Here is a 22,284-nt window from a genome sequence, read left to right on the forward strand (position 1 = left end):
TATTAATTATCAAGAAAGTAGGTAAATTCTTCTGAAAAGTGACAACATCTCAAACTACAGTCTTATTTTGGGTAAGTTAATTTGAAAGTGCTCAAATACAATTAAATCAGAGAACTCATCAACTGAGCAGACATTAGATATAAAGGATGAAACTGTGCTTTATAATATATCATCATTTTGTTGGGGCCTGAGTTATATTCAGTAAGATCAGTGCTGAAACACTTTTCTCGGTAATAGCTGGGTGAACATGCTTTTAAAACATTCCATTTGAACTGCTAACAGTGGGACTTATTGATCATGACACCCATCATCATTCAAAGCAAAAGATTGAGGAAATCCTATGAGTGCAGTGTGTTAATGGACCCACCCATTAAACGGGGCGTCACCACAGCGTCATGTGCTCACATACACTGATGCAGATTTTTGCATCACTGATGACTGCCTACTGACAAGAGAAGATCAAACGAGAAAGAGGACCCTGTCCAGCACTAGCAAGAGGCCAGCCTGAAGACATTTGAAAGAAGTATAATAAAAAAAGTAATCATAAAATACTGCTGGGGGGGCTCCAATGGGGATGGGGAGAACTAGAGAAGTTGGGCTTTAAACTGTGTAGCAATGCGACATAAAAATGTACATTATGGCCATTGATCCAGAGGGACAGGTGCCTGATCTCCCGCTTTCAGGTGTTAGCTGGGGGAAGGAGATGCGAACAGTTCTGTTTATGCATAATGGCTTATGGCAATGTTTTATTGATCTGTTTGTACACATGCCGGCATAGGAATGAAATTTATTAAATAATATGTTGTATTATGTGGGTTTTCCTTCTACTGAAAAGGAGGGCTAGACCCAAGAAATACATAGACAACTTATGGGATACCCCTTTGTAATCATGTATACTATTGTCAGAACTATGGTGAAGAAATAGACATGTTTTCATAATTTCAATATGGATGTTTAGGATTAAATATGCCCCAGAAAAAAGGTCAGCTTCAAGACAAGTCACCTAAGTTTTCAACCAGAGACATCCTATGTCTTTATCACCCTGTTGGAAGTATGTAAGCAAGCTGTTTGCAGAACTGGGAATATAAAAGCCAAGGATACATTTACTTTAGTCGCTAAATAGAATGTATCTGAAGACCCTTGGACCAGTGATAAAACTCTGAAAAACAGCAAACATCAACTGCTTTTCCAAGGCTAGAATACACCACATTCAAACAATGTATAACAAGGCCTTGGCGAATGTTTACCACCTGGACAACCGCTAATATACCTTGGTAAATAGGCTAATAAAAACCTGAATTCCCAACTAAAATTCCTCACCACTGGAGGAGGAATACAGCTCAGACACCATTTAAAATATGTGGACATTATACAACGGTGATCCCCCTACAATATTGACATACATATTTATGTACAACCTCCATGGTCCATAATAAGCTAAGAGGTAACTATGGAGCTTTCGTTTAATGTATTTATGACAATATTTTAGTAAGAACCGCACCATCTCCGTATATATAAAAGAGTGGCATATAAGACTATAAGCTCATTTATCATATCCCATGAAATGTATTCAAGTCATGATTTTATTGTCTACTGGCATAAGAATAATCTTATGATGTAGTATGTATTTATTTTGATTAGAAATATCCTATATGTAGAAATAGTTTAATTATGCAAATTATTTTATTTAGCTATACAGTATCTCACAAAAGTGAGCACATCCCTCACATTTTTGTAAATATTTTATCTTTTCATGTGACAACGCTGAACAAATTACACTTTGCTACAATGTAAAGTAGTTAGTGTACAGCTTGTATAACAGTGTAAATTTTCTGTCCCCTCAAAATAACTCAACACACAGCCATTAATGTCTAAACCGCTGGCAACAAAAGTGAGTACACCCCTAAGTGAAAATGTCCAAATTAGCCATTTTCCCTCCCCGATGTCATGTGACTCGTTATGCCACGTACACATGATCAAACAATTTGCCCGTGTGTAGGCTCCGGCGGACTTTTTTTACTCAAAAGTCCGGCGGACTAAAATTGGAGTTTTGCACATCAATCTGTCCGCCGGACTCGCATTTTGGCGGACAATACGGCCGTGTGTGTGCCAGCCCGCCGTACTTTTGCAATGAGCGGACTTTTCCCGCCCGGAGAAAAGTCCGCTCATCTTGAGCGTGGCTCCAGGTAGCCGGGACCAGTGAAGGAAGCGTCGCTGGCCCCGTCACCTGGTATGGAGTTAAAGGGGAAGCCCTACGCCGAAAAAACAGCTTGGGGGTCCCCCCTAGGTCCATATCTGACCCTTATCCGAGCACGCTACACAGCCAGCCAGGAAAGGGTGGGGACGAGCGAGCGGCCCCCCGGCCCAAAGCACCTTGTCCCCATGTTGATGAGGACAAGGGCCGCTTTCTGACAACCCTGGCCGTTGGTTGTCGGGGTCTGCGGGGGGGGGCTTATCGGAATCTGGGAGCCCCCTTTAATAAGGGGGCCCTGGATACTGGCCCCCCACCCTATGTGAATGAGTATGGGGTACAATGTACCCTTACCCATTCACCTGTGAAAAAAAAAAAAAAAAAAAAAAACACAACACACAAGGGTTAAAATACTTTATTGCACAGCTCCGGGGGTTTTCTTCCGTCTTCGGGGGTCTTCTCGCCAGACTCCCCTGCTATCTTCTGCTAGGTCTTTTACTAGCGGAGGAGCCCAGCTTTCTTCTTCGCCGCCGCCCTCTTCTTCCGACTTCGGGGGTCTTGTCTCCCTCTTCGGGGGTCTTGTCCCCCTCTTCGGTTCTTCTTGTTGGGCCACCGCGCCTTCTTCTAGCTCTTTTACAAGTGGTGGCCCGGACTTCTGTCGCCGGTCTTCTGTCTCTCTCTCTGAGCCCGCCCAGTGGGAGTGTCACTCTTGCTGTGCTCTCTGGAAGAGGGTACTTAAGATGCGGATGTCACGTGGTTCGGGGTTCCGGTCCAGAAGTATGTTCTGCCTCCATGGTCCTGGTCCTCCTGACCAGCCCCCAGGAAGGCTATGGCCTGGGGTGCGGATCCACCCAACTTATTGTCCCGAGGCAAGGAAACTAAAGAAGGATTCCGAAGTGGTCCGGTGCCACCTCCGATAGTTGGAGAAGCCCAGTAACTTCATAGCTATCCAGGGGAGGACTCTTCAGAAGAAGGCCATGTATGGGTTGGCTTCTTAGCAAGAGACTGATGGGGCTGAAGTACCTAAGTGAATCCAGTCTCGTGGGTATCGCCAAGCTGGCTGAGAGATCCAGGTATCACACGAGTGTTCCACAAGTTTTAGTTTCCTGAATGTTCTACAACAACGTCTGTGGCAGAGACATATTCCTGTATGTTCTACAACATCTGTGGCAGAGACTTGTTCCTGAGTTAAGCACCATATAACCACCAATCAATACAGTTCGATTAAGGGGAGTAAAATAGGTACCCTTTGTCCCGAAAATGCCTTACCGATCAAGGAAGTCTGATAACTCAAAATGTAAGCAAAAGGCTTACCTCTGCCGGCTGATTATCAGAAATTCCCGGATCGTCTCAAGCTCCTCGTTTCAGATACTCAGGGTCACCTGATAACCCCTCCTGGCTGGCTCGCCACCTGAAATGGATATTTTGATGATAGGCAACTCCTAGCCTCATATTGATTAGTGGTTCCAAATTAATAACTACTGCAGTAGGGAACAGACACAAAAGATACTCAGCATCTTTCCAAATAACCGTTCTCCTTTATTATGATGCATTTGAAGGCTTTTATACACATGATTACGTAGGTATCACATTAATATTACAATTGTACGTTTATGGTAACAAGGGGCGTTACATAGGCAGGCTAATTCTAATCAGGACTTGAAAGAATGCAAAACATGTATTGAAAACATTGTTAGTGCCGTGTGCACAGTGAGGGCATCCTGCAATACATATAAAATAGAATACAAATATACAGAACCTACAAATTTCCATTACAGCTGCTAGGCCTTGTGAGAGAGGGACTATCCAACTTGAGTGAACATCCAGTTGTGAATGGCTATTCTCTGGATTTAGTCAAAGTAAGCAAGTCCTTCATTATTGACTTTGACACTAAGAGAACCTGAACTTTCCTCCTAACCCTCTGATTCTATTTTAAGAGACTGTTCGTTGTCTACGTTTTTGCAAATAAAAATCCCTTTATGCGGATATGTCGTCAGTCTCTAAAGTTACTGGGCCATCTACAATGGGAAACCCCTAGACACAAATCGAGGAGAAGAAGGTAACAGTAAGCCCAATCAAACCAGCAGCTCCTTCGGGGGTTAGTGCTACATATGTATTAGAAATATCATACGGTCATGCCTGTACCATGAGAAAATGGACATTCGTATAACAAATTATTTTTAAAAATAATTTAGAACAAATAGGATGGAATTGGTGGCTAAGAGAGGCAATGCCTAAACAAATAATGGAATTAATATTTAGCCACATGAACCAATGAAAATAAGTTCCACCTTCTGGGCTAGGCTTATTAAAATTTTTATGAGCTTATTGTCCAGAATGGTATATAGGACCAGGAGAGGAAGCCATTAGGTGGACTACACACGTCATTCACACTGGGACTTCACTTCATTCATCACTCTTCACACACACCTCATACACATTATCATGCCTCATCATTTGACACTTTGAGGATGCCAAAACACAGCTCCACCTTGACGAGACAACCATTTTGGGAAAGGCAGCCATCTTTGAAGGGTAATTATGTTACACTAATCTTTCCTGATTATTTGAAAATATCTATTTTTGATTTCTTGTAATATTTAGATTATTTCTTGTAATATTTAGATTATTATTCCTCCGATAGAATAACAATTTTCACATTTTTTTCAACTTTATTTATGTTTTTCCAATTTTTATCACCTTTTGTTTGGCGCTACCATCATTTTTATTTGACATAGTTTAACTCACACTCTTCCTGCAGGAGGATAACTGCTAGCTTGTGTAAATCACAGATTATTGTCTGGTAGTTATATATACCCTATATAATATATACATGGTTATTTTGTCCATGGGGAGAAATTAATGTTTTTGTTCCATTCATATGGTTTGGCAAAACCCATTAGCGAGTGCTGCAAATAATTTAGCATTTTATGTAAGATTTTATTTATGTCCATCCATAATCTAACAATTTATTCTGAATACATGCCTAGTGAATACATATTCCATATTTAATCTGTATTCATATCGTTTGATCTGTGTTTTTGAAAAATAAATTTAATTGGTGAAAACTACTTAATATAATTATCGTTCAGGTAATTCCAATATAAATTTGCTATTGTCATACAAGTGGGTGGGCTTGGGGCCCACCCTTTTTGAAGCCAATGAGCCTCACTGAAATCCATGCATTCGGGCCCCCGGATGTAGATCGGGGGGGCGTATGCATCGATGGGGGGGGTGGTGCCCGTGGACGGGCCGCCACTGGTTACTCCAATGTTTTAAGGGCTTTGGTATATGGTGAATAATAATTATCCTTATTTTTCTAATTTTTGTCATTGGTTCATTCTTTGGTTGCATGTGCTGATATGATTGACAACCTCAATTTATTTTTATAGAGCTGTTTTTTTTTTTTAGTTCAGTAAGATCAGCGTTCAAATTTGGCTGAACAACTAAGCTTCTGACCAAGCTGTAACATCCACACTGAGAGCTCTGTAGGGACTAGGATTAGAAGTTTGCGTTTGAACGCTCCAATCGTTATTTCTATACTATACTCACACAAAATATGCATTTCCTTAATAGACGTCTTTCTTTTTAAACTGTTGTTCGCAAGAATGGTTGTTTTTAAAAGCTGCTCTCTGGGAAAGCTCTATATAAAATCAATCCATTATGTCTTAATCAAAGTAACTTGTGATGATAAGGCAAAATAGTTTGGTGAGTAATAAAACCCCTCTGGTGTCTAGAACAGAATAGTAAGAACCCTCCAGGTGTTGCTGCTGAATCAATAAGTATCCAGCATGCCCCTAAAGTGGATTAGATGGATGTGCCGATGCTTTATTCCATATCACTGTAGTATGTGAATCAATAGGATCTGACATTTTCTCTCACTAGCTCTAGATGTCATTCAGAGGATTTAATAAAAGTTCCATGCAGTTCATTTGAGGTGTGAGCAGCTGAGGCAAGATATAGCTTCTGACAAGATAAATGTCAAAAGTAAGAGGCACCTGGATAATCTTGTATCCAACAATTGGTTTATGCCTTGATGGTTATAGGAGACCATCCTCGGGATTTTGCTTGAAAAAAAACTTGTTTAGCTTAGAGGTACTTTTCCCCTAATGTTTCCTTTTGTATTCCTCCTTTCTTCAGGTAATTGACCAGTATCGAGCCTGTTCAACTCTTAACCCACTTTATTAAAGAAAAGTATAGCGCGTTGTCAATGAGGATGCATTTTCAAATTTCTACTGTAGTAAATAAACTTGTATTAGCAAAAATATAATATATTGCATTTTACCAATGTGGTGATTGCATTATTTTTCTTTTTTTAAAACCTTTTTTCCTTTATTTTCACCTGGCAATCTGGACAGTAATACACTTCCCATCTTAGGGTGGCTCCGCTCTGGATGTTGGAGAAACTGAGCCACTCTTGGACTGAAGCATTATCAAGGCAAAGGGTAGTTTTAAATGCACTAGCAGATTTAGATGGGCCTGGCTTGCATATTAAGCCCTGGTTCACACTGGTGCGATTTGTCATGTGATTTGCTCAAAATCCCATGAAAAGTCACACCCCATTGCCAGCAATGGAACTGTTCAAATCGTTGCGACTCAAGTTGCAGCGACTTTGAAAAAGGTTCCCGTACGACTTTTTTGTGATTTCATTACGATGTGCATAGACTTCTGTTAAATTAAGTCACAATGAAATCGGAGGTGCAAATCGCACTGATCTGGGGCTTTGAAATCTGAAGTGGTGCAATTTCAAATCTGCACTGGTGTAAACCAGGGCTAAAGCTGAACTCCAGCTAAAACCCCTTGAGCAGTTGCAGAATCGTTTTTTTGTTTTGGGATGAAGATTTTAAATGAATAAAAGCTGACTATTGTAAGCACCCCTGTCATGCGTTAAATGATTTGTATGAACTCCCAACTGCCACATTCACTGGACAGCTTGTTCTTTTAGGACTGGTTCACACCTATGCATTTTTTTGTGCATTTTCAGTTTTGTAGAAACACACTACAGTCCATTTAACATGGTTTCCTATGGGTCACATTCACATCTGCATTTTATGGAAAGGGCCATGGACCAGCAGGTGATGTTTTTAGTTCCATAGATTTAAATGAATCAAAACCTGTATTAAAAAATGAAAAATGCACCTAGAATATGCATAAACTGCAGCCTGCATAGGTGTGAACCAGGCCTTAACTGCTTGCCGACCGCCAGCTGTCAAATGACGGCCAGGCGGCGCGGCTCTTGTAGCGGGAGGCCGTCATATGCCGTCTTCCCATTTAAACAGGGAATTCGCGCAATCGTGCATCAGAGTACCCGAGTACCTGTCACAGCCCATCAGAGTACCCGAGTACCTGTCACAGCCCATCAGAGTACCCGAGAACCTGTCACAGCCCATCAGAGTACCCGAGAACCTGTCACAGCCCATCAGAGTACCCAAGTACCTGTCACGGCCCATCAGAGTACCTGTCACAGGCCATCAGAGTACCCGAGTACCTGTCACAGGCCATCAGAGTACCCGAGTACCTGTCACAGGCCATCAGAGTACCCGAGTACCTGTCACAGGCCATCAGAGTACCCGAGTACCTGTCACAGGCCATCAGAGTACCCGAGTACCTGTCACAGGCCATCAGAGTACCCGAGTACCTGTCACAGGCCATCAGAGTACCCGAGTACCTGTCACAGGCCATCAGAGTACCCGAGTACCTGTCACAGGCCATCAGAGTACCCGAGTACCTGTCACAGGCCATCAGAGTACCCGAGTACCTGTCACAGGCCATCAGAGTACCCGAGAACCCGTCACAGCCCATCAGAGTACCCGAGAACCCGTCACAGCCCATCAGAGTACCCGAGTACCTGTCACAGGCCATCAGAGTACCCGAGTACCTGTCACAGGCCATCAGAGTACCCGAGTACCTGTCACAGGCCATCAGAGTACCCGAGTACCTGTCACAGGCCATCAGAGTACCCGAGTACCTGTCACAGGCCATCAGAGTACCCAAGTACCTGTCACGGCCCATCAGAGTACCCAAGTACCTGTCACGGCCCATCAGAGTACCTGTCACAGGCCATCAGAGTACCCGAGTACCTGTGACAGCCCATCAGAGTACCCCAGTACCTGTCACTGCCCATCAGAGTACCCCAGTACCTGTCACGGCCCATCAGAGTACCCAAGTACCTGTCACGGCCCATCAGAGTACCCAAGTACCTGTCACGGCCCATCAGAGTACCTGTCACAGGCCATCAGAGTACCCGAGTACCTGTCACAGGCCATCAGAGTACCCGAGTACCTGTCACAGGCCATCAGAGTAACCCGAGTACCTGTCACAGGCCATCAGAGTAACCCGAGTACCTGTCACAGGCCATCAGAGTACCCGAGTACCTGTCACAGGCCATCAGAGTACCCGAGTACCTGTCACAGGCCATCAGAGTACCCGAGAACCTTTCACAGCCCATCAGAGTACCCGAATACCTGTGACAGCCCATCAGAGTACCCAAGTACCTGTCACGGCCCATCAGAGTACCCAAGTACCTGTCACGGCCCATCAGAGTACCCAAGTACCTGTCACGGCCATCAGAGTACCCGAGTACCTGTCACGGCCCATCAGAGTACCCGAGTACCTGTCACAGGCCATCAGAGTACCCGAGTACCTGTCACAGGCCATCAGAGTACCCGAGTACCTGTCACAGGCCATCAGAGTACCCGAGTACCTGTCACAGGCCATCAGAGTACCCGAGTACCTGTCACAGGCCATCAGAGTACCCGAGTACCTGTCACAGGCCATCAGAGTACCCGAGTACCTGTCACAGGCCATCAGAGTACCCGAGTACCTGTCACAGGCCATCAGAGTACCCGAGTACCTGTCACAGGCCATCAGAGTACCCGAGTACCTGTCACAGGCCATCAGAGTACCCGAGTACCTGTCACAGGCCATCAGAGTACCCGAGTACCTGTCACAGGCCATCAGAGTACCCGAGTACTTGTCACAGCCCATCAGAGTACCCGAGAACCTGTCACAGCCCATCAGAGTACCCAAATACCTGTCACAGCCCATCAGAGTACCCAAGTACCTGTCACAGCCCATCAGAGTACCCAAGTACCTGTCACAGCCCATCAGAGTACCCAAGAACCTGTCACAGGCCATCAGAGTACCTGAGTACCTGTCACAGGCCATCAGAGTATCCGAGTACTTGTCACAGCCCATCAGAGTACCCGAGAACCTGTCACAGCCCATCAGAGTACCCAAATACCTGTCACAGCCCATCAGAGTACCCAAGTACCTGTCACAGCCCATCAGAGTACCCAAGTACCTGTCACAGCCCATCTCAGTACCCAAGAACCTGTCACAGCCCATCAGAGTACCTGTCACAGCCCATCAGAGTACCCGAGTACCTGTCGCAGCTCATCAGAGTACCCGAGTACCTGTGACAGCCCATCAGAGTACCCCAGTACCTGTCACTGCCCATCAGAGTACCCAAGTACCTGTCACGGCCCATCAGAGTACCCAAGTACCTGTCACGGCCCATCAGAGTACCTGTCACAGGCCATCAGAGTACCCGAGTACCTGTCACAGGCCATCAGAGTACCCGAGTACCTGTCACAGGCCATCAGAGTAACCCGAGTACCTGTCACAGGCCATCAGAGTAACCCGAGTACCTGTCACAGGCCATCAGAGTAACCCGAGTACCTGTCACAGGCCATCAGAGTACCCGAGTACCTGTCACAGGCCATCAGAGTACCCGAGTACCTGTCACAGGCCATCAGAGTACCCGAGAACCTTTCACAGCCCATCAGAGTACCCGAATACCTGTGACGGCCCATCAGAGTACCCAAGTACCTGTCACGGCCCATCAGAGTACCCAAGTACCTGTCACGGCCCATCAGAGTACCCAAGTACCTGTCACGGCCCATCAGAGTACCCAAGTACCTGTCACGGCCCATCAGAGTACCCAAGTACCTGTCACGGCCCATCAGAGTACCCGAGTACCTGTCACGGCCCATCAGAGTACCCGAGTACCTGTCACAGGCCATCAGAGTACCCGAGTACCTGTCACAGGCCATCAGAGTACCCGAGTACCTGTCACAGGCCATTAGAGTACCCGAGTACCTGTCACAGGCCATCAGAGTACCCGAGTACCTGTCACAGGCCATCAGAGTACCCAAGTACCTGTCACAGGCCATTAGAGTACCCAAGTACCTGTCACAGGCCATCAGAGTACCCAAGTACCTGTCACAGGCCATCAGAGTACCCGGGTACCTGTCACAGGCCATCAGAGTACCCGGGTACCTGTCACAGGCCATCAAAGTACCTGTCACAGGCCATCAGAGTACCCGAGTACTTGTCACAGCCCATCAGAGTACCCGAGAACCTGTCACAGCCCATCAGAGTACCCAAATACCTGTCACAGCCCATCAGAGTACCCAAGTACCTGTCACAGCCCATCAGAGTACCCAAGTACCTGTCACAGCCCATCTCAGTACCCAAGAACCTGTCACAGCCCATCAGAGTACCTGTCACAGCCCATCAGAGTACCCGAGTACCTGTCGCAGCTCATCAGAGTACCCGAGTACCTGTCACAGTCCATCAGTGTACCCGAGTACCTGTCACAGTCCATCAGTGTACCCGAGTACCTGTCACAGCCCATCAGAGTACCCAAGTACCTGTCACAGCCCATCTGAGTACCCAAGTACCTGTCACAGCCCATCTCAGTACCCAAGAACCTGTCACAGGCCATCAGAGTATCCGAGTACTTGTCACAGCCCATCAGAGTACCCAAGAACCTATCACAGCCCATCAGAGTACCCAAATACCTGTCACAGCCCATCAGAGTACCCAAGTACCTGTCACAGCCCATCAGAGTACCCAAGTACCTGTCACAGCCCATCTCAGTACCCAAGAACCTGTCACAGCCCATCAGAGTACCTGTCACAGCCCATCAGAGTACCCGAGTACCTGTCGCAGCTCATCAGAGTACCCGAGTACCTGTGACAGCCCATCAGAGTACCCCAGTACCTGTCACTGCCCATCAGAGTACCCAAGTACCTGTCACGGCCCATCAGAGTACCCAAGTACCTGTCACGGCCCATCAGAGTACCTGTCACAGGCCATCAGAGTACCCGAGTACCTGTCACAGGCCATCAGAGTACCCGAGTACCTGTCACAGGCCATCAGAGTACCCGAGTACCTGTCACAGGCCATCAGAGTAACCCGAGTACCTGTCACAGGCCATCAGAGTAACCCGAGTACCTGTCACAGGCCATCAGAGTACCCGAGTACCTGTCACAGGCCATCAGAGTACCCGAGTACCTGTCACAGGCCATCAGAGTACCCGAGAACCTTTCACAGCCCATCAGAGTACCCAAGTACCTGTCACGGCCCATCAGAGTACCCAAGTACCTGTCACGGCCCATCAGAGTACCCAAGTACCTGTCACGGCCCATCAGAGTACCCAAGTACCTGTCACGGCCCATCAGAGTACCCGAGTACTTGTCACGGCCCATCAGAGTACCCGAGTACCTGTCACAGGCCATCAGAGTACCCGAGTACCTGTCACAGGCCATCAGAGTACCCGAGTACCTGTCACAGGCCATCAGAGTACCCGAGTACCTGTCACAGGCCATCAGAGTACCCGAGTACCTGTCACAGGCCATCAGAGTACCCGAGTACCTGTCACAGGCCATCAGAGTACCCAAGTACCTGTCACAGGCCATCAGAGTACCCAAGTACCTGTCACAGGCCATCAGAGTACCCGGGTACCTGTCACAGGCCATCAGAGTACCCGGGTACCTGTCACAGGCCATCAGAGTACCTGTCACAGGCCATCAGAGTACCCGAGTACTTGTCACAGCCCATCAGAGTACCCGAGAACCTGTCACAGCCCATCAGAGTACCCAAATACCTGTCACAGCCCATCAGAGTACCCAAGTACCTGTCACAGCCCATCAGAGTACCCAAGTACCTGTCACAGCCCATCTCAGTACCCAAGAACCTGTCACAGCCCATCAGAGTACCTGTCACAGCCCATCAGAGTACCTGAGTACCTGTCGCAGCTCATCAGAGTACCCGAGTACCTGTCACAGTCCATCAGTGTACCCGAGTACCTGTCACAGTCCATCAGTGTACCCGAGTACCTGTCACAGTCCATCAGTGTACCCGAGTACCTGTCACAGTCCATCAGTGTACCCGAGTACCTGTCACAGTCCATCTGAGTACCCAAGTACCTGTCCCAGTCCATCTGAGTACCCAAGTACCTGTCCCAGTCCATCTGAGTACCCAAGTACCTGTCCCAGTCCATCTGAGTACCCAAGTACCTGTCACAGTTCATCCGAGTACCTGTCAAAGTCCATATGAGTACCTGAGTACCTGTCAGTCCATCTGAGTACCTGAGTACCTGTCACAATCCATATGAGTACCTGTCAGAGTTCATCTGAGTAACCGAGTACCTGTCACAGTCCATATGAGTACCTGAGTACCTATTACCATCCTTCCGAGTACCCAAATACCAGTCACCAGGCCATCAGAGAACCTGTCACCAGGCCATCAGAGTACCCGAGTACCTGTCACAGTTCATCCGAGTACCTGTCAAAGTCCATATGAGTACCTGAATACCTGTAGCAGTTCATCTGAGTACCTGAGTACCTGTCAGTCCATCTGAGTACCTGTCATAATCCATATGAGTACCTGAGTACCTGTCAGCGTTCATCTGAGTAACCGAGTACCTGTCACAGTCCATATGAGTACCTGAGTACCTATCACCGCCCTTCCGAGTACCCGAATACCAGTCACCAGGCCATCAGAGAACCTGTCACCAGGCATTCAGAGTACCCGAGTACCTGTCACCAGGAGATCAGAGTACCCGAGTACCTGTCACCAGGCCATCAGATTACCCGAGTACCTGTCACCAGGCCATCAGATTACCCGAGTACCTGTCACCAGGCCATCAGATTACCCGAGTACCTGTCACCAGGCCATCAGATTACCCGAGTACCTATCACCAGCCCATCAGAGTACCCAGGTACCTATCTGCAGCCCATGCCTCATAGAATATACATTGGGGTGTTTGCTTTCCAAAAATGGGGTCATTTTGTGGGTAATTCCATTGTCCTGGTGCTCCTGGACCTTCAAAAGTGTGATAGGTAGGAATGAAATAAGATGTGTTTATGCTCCTAGAACGCCTGAAGGTTCTACTTCAATGTTCGGCCTCTCTATGTGACCAGGCTGTGTAAAAGTCTTACACATGTGGTATCGCCATACTCGGGAGGAGTAGCAGAATGTGTTTTGGGGTGTAATTTTTGCTATATACATGCTATGCATTAGAAATATCTTATAAATTGACAACTTTGTGTAAAAAAAAAAGCGTTTTCATTTTTTTCCACATTTTCCAAAAACTTCTGAAAAAAAATGAACCATTAAAAAGACTCATTATGCCTCATAGATTATACGTTGGAGTGTTAGCTTTCCAAAATGGGGTAATTTTATGGGCAATTCCATTGTCCTGGTGCTCCAGGGCCTTCAAAGGTGCAATAGGTGGTTGTGAAATGAGATGGGCCATTTTTGCTTGCAGAACACCTGAAAGTGGCACTTCAATGTTGGTTCTCTGTATGTGGCCAGGCTGTGTAAAAGTCTCACACATGTGGTATTGCCATACTTGGGAAGAGTAGCAGAATGTATTTTGGGGTGTAATTTGTTGTATGCATATGCTGTGTGTGAGAAATAACCTGATAATGACAATTTTGTAAAAAACAATTAAAAAACAAAAAACATCTTCATTTTGCAAAAAATTGTGGGGAAAAATTACAACTTAAAAAAAAAAAAACTCACCATGCTACTTACTTAATACCTTGAAATGTCTACTTTTTAAAAAGGGGTCATTTGGGGGGTATTTGTATTTTACTGACTTATTAGTGTCTCAAGAAATGAGATTCACCTGATGTACTGAAGGCCTGATCAGATGTGATCAATTTTCAGTGATTGGCACCATAGTTTGTAGACTCTATAACTTTCACAAAAACCAAATATACACTAATGTGGGTTATTTTTACCAAAGATATGTAGCAGTATAAATTTTGGCCAAAATTTATGAAGAAAAATTATAATTAGCAAAATTTTATGACAGAAACAAAGAAAAAGGCATTTTTTTCACAAAATTTACGTATTTTTTTTATTTATAGCACAAAAAATAAAAAAACCCACTAGTGATTAAATACCACTAAAAGAAAGCTCTATTTGTTTGGAAAAAAAACGACGTAAGTTTCATATGGGTACAGTGTGAGTAATTGTCATTCAAAGTGTGAGAGCGCTGAAAGCTGAAAATTGGTCTGGTCAGGAAGGGGGTGTAAGTGCACTGTATTGAGGTGGTTAAAGTGATTGTAAAGTCTTGTTTGTTATTTCTTTAAAAATAAAAAACATGTTATACTTACCTGCTCTGTTGCAGTGGATTTACACAGAGCAGCCTGCATCCTCTTCTTCTTGGGTCCCTCTTCTGTGCTCCTGGCCCTTCACTCCTGTTGAGTGCCCCCACAGCAAGCAGCTTGTTATGGGGGCACCCAAGCTGAGCTGGAGCTCCCAGTGTCCATTCAGACATAGAGCTGTGGTTCGGCCCGCCTCTTTCTCTCTTGATTGGCTAACTGACTTTGAGAGCAGCGGGAGCTAATGGCACCGCCGCTGTGTCCCAGCCAATCAAGAGGGAGAGTCCCAGACTGTTGAGACACTTGTGGACATCGCTGGACAGAGATGGGGCTCAGGTAAGTATTAGGGTGGCTGTTGCACACAGAAGGCTTTTTATCTTAATGCATAGATGGCATTAAGATAAAAAACCTTTTGACTTTAAAACTACTTTAACCTCCCTGGCGGTATGATTCAGTCCGGTTTTAGGTGCTGAAAGCGGTACAATTATTTTGCATGGAAATTTGGCGTTTTATTTTGTAGTCCTGTAATTCTTAGGAATAACTCTCTTAAATCTCTTCAAACCACAGTCTAGCGGACATCCCGGGTATGATAAAGTTTATAATATAATAAAGAATAATACAAATTATTCAATAATGTAATCAAATCCTAAAACACTGAAAAAGGGACATGTTTTGGTTGCTATGGGCAATCTCCAAATTCCAGGCAGAAAAAAACAGTATTTATAATATAAAAGTGCATGCAGGGCACTGCACAGACCACTAGGGACAAAGGGGGTGTGTATTTTTTTATACAGTACTGTAATCTGTAAGATTACAGTGCTGTGTGTTGTGTCTTTTTACTTTTTTGAATTTGCCGCCGTTCTCCGCTCCCGTGCGCCGTAACTTCGCAGGGAACGGAGCTCGGCAGCATTCGGCACTGTGAATCGAGCGGAGGACAGCTCGATCACACAGCGCGGGGGACATCGCTGGATCCAGGGGACAAGGTAAGTAACTCTCCCTGTGTCCTCCCCTGCATCCAGCGATGCGATCCTGAGTCTGGCTCAGGGTTACCGCTCCTATCAGTAAATTCCTAACCCGAGCCAGACTCGGGATTACCTCTAGGGAGTTAAAGAAAATTGAAAGACAACTAGCTGAATCATCAGATGAAAGTAAAGGAAGAAAAAAAAAAGTAAACTAATGCAGCCATATTTTTTAACCACGGGGCACTTAAACCCCCTTCCTAACCAGACCAATTTTCAGCTTTCAGTGCTCTCATATTTTTCACACAAATAGGGCTTTCTTTTGGTGGCATTTAATCACCTCTGGGTTTGTAAAAAAAATATTTTTTTGTTTCTGTTAAAAATAAAATTTTGAAAATTAGTAATTTTTCTTCATACATTTTGGCCAAAATGCATACTGCTACATATCCCCTTTTTGGAAAGTAGACATTCCAAGGTATTTAGTAAGATGCATGGTAAGTTTTTTGAAGTTGTAATTTTTTCCCCACAATTCAAAATCAAGATTTTTTTTCTTTCACAAAATTGTTATATTAGCAGGTTATTTCTCACACACGGCATATGCATAGCACAAATTACACCCCAAAACACATTCTACTACTCCTGAGTATGGCGATACCACATGTGTGAGACTTTTACACAGCGTGGCCACATACAGAAGCCCAAGATGCAGGAAGCACCATCAGGTGGTTCTTGGAGCATAAATTACACATAAAATCTCTTGACTACCTCTTACAATTTTGAAGGCCCTGGAGCATCAGGGCAATGGAAATGCTCCAAAAATTACCCCATTTTGGAAAGAAAACAACTCAACGTATAAATCGATGAGGCATAATGAGTCTTTTGAACATGTCATTTTTTCTACAAGTTTTTGGAAAATGTGTAAAGGAAATTAAAACACACTTTTTTTTTTTACACAAAGTTGTCCATTTATACAATATTTCTAACACATAGCATGTACATACCAAAAATTACACCCCAAAATAGAGTCTCCTACTGCTCCTGAGTTCGGCGATACCATGTGGGAGACTTTTACACAGCCCGGCCACATAGAGAGACCCAACATTCAGGGAGCACCATCAAGTGTTCTAGGGACATAAACGTTAAATCTAATTTGACTACCTATTACAATTTTGTGAGGCACTCTAGTTGCATGGATGAGAACTGATGTGGCATGGATGAGTACGAATGTGGATGGATGAGCCGTGGATGGGGATGGCTGAGTATGGATGGGATGACTGAGCATAAATGAGTATGGCTGAGTACAGCTGGGCACGGCTAAGTACGGCTGGGTATGGCTCAGTATGGATGGGATGGCTGGGTACATCTGAGTATGGCCAAGTATGGATGGGATGGCTGGGTACAGCTGGGTATGGCTGGATATGGATGGGGGTGGATGGGATGGCTGAGCATGGATGGATGGATGAGTATTGCTGAGTATGGATGGCTGGCTGAGTATGGATGGATGGCTGGAGTGGGCACAAATCAGCGCTGTGGGCACTACACGTGCAGCCCACAGCGCTGCAGCTCCTGATCTCTCCCCTCTCCGCTCACACTGTACCAATCGGTACATAGAGGGGAGAGAGGAACCGGATATGACACCAGTTTGTCTACAAGTGAACGCTCCTTCATTTGACGGAGCGATCACGTGGTAAATGCCCGCTGTCAGGGGTCACAGATATTCCTGAGTGTGCACACGGGAGTGCGATTCTGGGAGGACAGCAATGTATGCTCTCCCTGAGTTATCGAGCCATGCTGTATCCGTCATTTGGCTATGGCGCAGTCATTAAGTGGTTAAATTGGTTGATAGATGCACTAGTGTCTTTTTTCAATCTGACTAACTATGTAACTATATTAAACAATTTGTTAGCTGCAATATAATTACATTTTTATTTTGAGGTTTAAGGTCTTTTACATGGGCAGTTACCACCCCCCCAAAAAAAAATTACCCACCAATTGTCTACAATACAACCAGACTGGACTGTTCACATGCTGTGGCTGCGATGCTTGGCATACTAAGTTGACAGTCACCACCTGTCAATTTCACCCACTCAAGTCAAAGGTGCCGCGGTTGAAGCACATTAGTCCCTTTGTAAAAAAAAATACAGACATTCAGGATGCATCTTGCGTGCCTGAATGCAACTACAAGTTTGAACCTAGCCTTTAACCACTTTAAAGGAAAGACATTTTTCTTTTTTCCCCCATTTTTCACATTTTTACCATATTGCGCTTCTTTTTTTATATTATATAAACATTAGAAGCTTGTAGATTGCCCACTAGGACTAGAGTGGATTAGCCACCACAAAGACTCTAATTGCTTAACAGCTGTTGAGAGAAGATAACAGCCATAAAGGGAATGAATTTTTCAATGAGTTGGCTAACTCATAGGCTTGGATTGTAAGAAGGGTCAGTAAAGCACAACCATTGTGTCACACTCCAAAGGAGAAAGCAGAAACGACCTATTTAATGAACAAATTTGTTTTTACCCTATGTACATTGCAAAAGATACAAGATTCTAAAAACAAGGGCTTTTTTTTTTTTTTGCATGAACACGGAGGAAAGCAGTTCTGGCACCTCTAGTACTGAATGGATCAATTGTTGCTAGCAGAGATCTACTGTTGAGCAAGGGGTATATTGTTGTTGGCTGCTGGAGGTTCTATTGATGTTGGCTACTTGGAGATCTACTGTATTGTTGCTGGCAGGGGTCTATTGTTGTTGAGGAGTATTGTGTTGCAGGGGGTCTATTGTTGTTGGGAGGAATCTCTTTTTTCTGGCTTCAGGGGATCTAATTCACTGCTTTCTTGTTACGATTAACAAATTCCATACAAATTACTTAGTATTACAAAATGATACTTTGTCCTATATTCTCTAAAAGGGGTAACTTTGTGTGGAGTGTAGGGGATGGAACCAAGAGACAATGGGTGACTTGGAAGGGGGGAGTACCTGCACCCTGAGAAAAAAGCCCTGATTAAAACATTAACAAAAGATTAATTACATCTAACTGATTTTTGTTGCATGTTCAGTATGTCTAAACACGTTAATTCACAATATTGTATTGCAGCTTGTTACTGAAACACACTTTGTGCATGTTGGTACACTGCAGTGCCATTTATTCTGAATGCCCCCTCACAGCACCTTCCCATACAAATGAAAGAGCTGCACTCCTGTGACCCATTTTCAGCTGACAGCGGGCTAAAGCCCATTGTCGGCTGATGTCACTCAGCGAGTCCAGGCTATAGAAAGATCCCAACTTTCCAGTCAGGATTCACCCAGATGCCTGGACTGGCAGCTGGCTCAGCCTCACAGCGAGCAGCTGGCAGACTGAGCCAGCTGCTTCCACCCCTTCACAGTCTAGTGCTTTAGTGAGCACTGGAGGGGCATAGTGGAAAGACAGTGACTGGCAGTCACCGGCTCTCTGCGAACTGAATACCAAGAACTAAGTGATCAGCATTTTTTGATCGCTCAATTCTCGGTATAGAGCCGTTGGGGGACATCTGCAGCTGGGATTGGTGTTGCAGCCACCTAGGTGAGTATGATTGATTATTATTTTGTATTCCTGAACTTCTCTTTTAATGCAATGGGCATTATGCTCTGCACAGATATATATAAAGGTCACTCAAAAGCTTTATATATTACCTTTAAGTAACAGAATCCTGTTATCTAGTGTGAATGACACCTTATGTATAAAGCCTCATGTCCACAGGATGTCAAACACACTGCTTTTACAGGCATTTGACTTTTTTTTTTTTATGCCTCTAAACGCCCCTCTATGTTAACCTATGGGGGGATTTAGTAAAACTGTAGCATGCAAAATCTGGTGCATAGAAACCAATCAGCTTCCCGGTTTGAGCCCCCGTTCACATCGAGGCGATTTGACATGCGATTTGACATGAACCTGTACAGATGTCTTTCAAATCGTCTCTGAATGAAATGCAGATTTGAAATTGTGCAAGTTCAGCTGAACCCCAATTTCAAACCCACCTTCAGTGTGAACAAGGGCTTATTGTCCAAGCTTAATTGAACAAAATGAAGGTAGAAGCAGATTAGCTGCCATTCAAAGCTGCACCAGATTCTAAGTGCTCCAGTTTTAGTAAATCTCCCCTTTATGTCCATTGGTATTCACAGGAGTTTAGAAGCAGGATCATTTAAAGGCAGGGAAAAAAAAAAAATAATCACTGGCATCTTTGTGCATTAGTTAATGCATTCATAAATTAATATTCAAGCCAAAAGAATGCATTAACGCCAAACGTGTGAATACACATGAATGTGCAAAAATTCACATGCGAAAAGCAGCATTAGGTGCGTTTCTTAAGGTGCGTTTTCTGCTCCTGGAGCACAGGCATCCAGGGGGGAAAAAATGTCCTGTGTGCATGAGGCTTAAAGCTAAAGATTTTTGCAGTCTTTCACTGAATAATAGCTGGCTTTTATTGACATGTCATAAGACATATGTAATACACTATTCACTCACCCAATATATTGTATTGGACTATATACACAGGTTTAAATATTGTAACTACTGTAAATACTCACATGACAGCCTGCTGTAAACTTGACAGGTCCATCTGCATACTGTGGTGGGATGTAAATGTGAATGCATGCTTGCTCATTTCTCCCTTCCAGTTCCAGTACTCAACCTAAAATGAAACAGCCATCAGTATTTCCACATTGTGTCCAATTGTGACCGCCGTGAATGTCTTTTGTCAAGCCTGAACTACATATATGCTGATTAGTAGTATGGATGCTGCCATTGCTGATCCTTTGACTCCTTTATCATTTCTAATACCATGGCTCAACGCAAATGTGCAGATTGGGTGTTGTGATTTTATTCTGATCTGCATGCTTGTTCCAAGTTAGTGGGGTTGCTTTATTGAAGGAATAGACTGTTCACTTAGCAAATTAAATGTTCACTTAGCTTAGCAAATAAATTGAATATGACTTCAGTCATCCAATCATGTACAAGGAAAAAGTGTGCCTTTATAATTTCCCTTGTACATAATCGACTACTCAAAGTTTAACACTCACAGGTTTACCTAACTTACTAAGCAAGGTGAACATGCACTTTGCTAAAAGTGAATTATTTTAGTAAATCAACCCCCAATACTCAAGTAAAAAACAATCAGGCATCTAGCAATACCAATAGAATACCAAAATAGCAGCGGCAGCATTGCTCTCAGTACAGGTTTCCTTGTATAGCACTGCAAACTAGTTGAATTACTGAGGAGGACTAGGAGTAAAGCTGTAGGTAATGTGACATGTGGCTGGCAATAGGAGGAAAATGGGGAGCTGCATTTATAGGCACAGCATCCTGTAGGTCAAAGCATCTCAAGCAGTGGTACATATACCCCCAGGTGTACTGCTGAAAAGTTCAGGGGGCACCTCTGCTGGATAAAGATATTTATTTTTGAGCTAATAATAAGTCATTTAGAAAAGTGACCTGCAGAAGTATTGTCAATTCTCTGGAAGGCACATGGGGTTGTTTGGTAATCATTTATGCACATCACTAAATAATACTTACTGGATGTTAATTGTATGATAATCATTTATACAGTACATATAATTAAAAGGTCTAAAAATAAACATCTGGATTTCATTGGTTTAAAAAAAAACAAGTAAAAATCTATCTCTGGCTTCCATATTATCTAACCTGGAACAATTTTGAAGCCATTAAAATAAGGGTGAAGTCAGAACCCCTGATCTTTATCTATGTTCTGCGATATATATATTGTAAAATGGAGAATTTAGGATCACCAACCACTTTGTAATAGTGAAACAGTTGATTCTTCAAAAATCAGGAAAATAAAACAGCTTTTCTTTAGCAAAGCAAAAAAATAAAACCAGTCCGCAGTTCTGGTATATTGGCCGAAACATGACATCTCACCACTAAAGTGCCAGTCCCACACCTAGGGTAGGGTTTCCATCTGCTTCAGGGTCCAAGAAAAGCTGCCGGAACTTAGCAAACAAAGTCTCAGTCGCCAGGCAGTCTACACTATCTTGCAGCTGTAAACTGTTCCCCTCAACCTCACAGACAGGTGCTGACCTCCTCCTCCTTTTATTAGCCTCCCTTGTAGGCAGGTTAACCCTTTGGGGCCAATGTCCAAGTAATCAGGGTTTGGAGCTTCTTTACCCCACCCAAAGTCTCTCCAAGTCTCTTAATTCCGGATCTCAAATGAGAACCTACCAATGCTAATCAGTCCTCTCCAGACGGACTAGCCCTAAACTCCGCACCCTGCATGGGTGAGGACCACTGATTACATAAACATATTATACTTTCTCTGTGCAGTCGGGGAACGGGGAAATATACCTGCTGTCAAGGACCCAATCCCTAGAGTCCTGAACAATAAATAAACTGTATGAGCCAGAGAGCCATTTGTTCCATCAGTGAACAACTGGTACTCTTGGCAATTAATTACAACCCAGTTGTTTGCTATTGCCGTCTTTTGCCTAAATTAGCTAATGAAAAAACACCTCCCTCCCTGATGAAGGAATTGTACCTGTCAATGATACCCCTTAGCAACCTTCTGTCACTTTTATCTAGAGTTGTCAGAAATCCAGAGGCAGGGGCTTGTTAAGTAGACGTGTACTTACCTCTGCCTGCTTGTGTTCATACTGGAGCAGCTGGGTGAGCAGCATTTCATGAATCACAGAGCCAGATGCCTTCTTGCTTAGCACCGTGTCCCTCTGAAACACATTAGTTAAT

The 22,284-nt window shown here is 44.4% G+C and overlaps 1 protein-coding gene across 1 annotated transcript in view; it reads right to left on the bottom strand.

Annotated features, from left to right (window-relative positions):
• The window catches only part of BAIAP3 (BAI1 associated protein 3), a 554,780-nt gene that overhangs the window by 129,745 nt on the left and 402,751 nt on the right, over positions 1 to 22,284 (bottom strand). The window contains exons 13-14 of the mRNA XM_077449095.1: positions 22,173 to 22,265; positions 20,118 to 20,221 (exon numbers count right to left, since the gene is read on the bottom strand). Coding sequence (XP_077305221.1) covers positions 20,118 to 20,221; positions 22,173 to 22,265 — 197 coding nt within the window. The remainder of the gene's footprint in view (positions 1 to 20,117; positions 20,222 to 22,172; positions 22,266 to 22,284) is intronic.

The sequence above is a fragment of the Lithobates pipiens genome, unplaced genomic scaffold (assembly GCF_037356315.1).
Source record: "Lithobates pipiens isolate NorthernLeopardFrog02 unplaced genomic scaffold, aLitPip1_a1.2 Scaffold_22, whole genome shotgun sequence".
Lineage (NCBI taxonomy): Eukaryota > Metazoa > Chordata > Amphibia > Anura > Ranidae > Lithobates > Lithobates pipiens.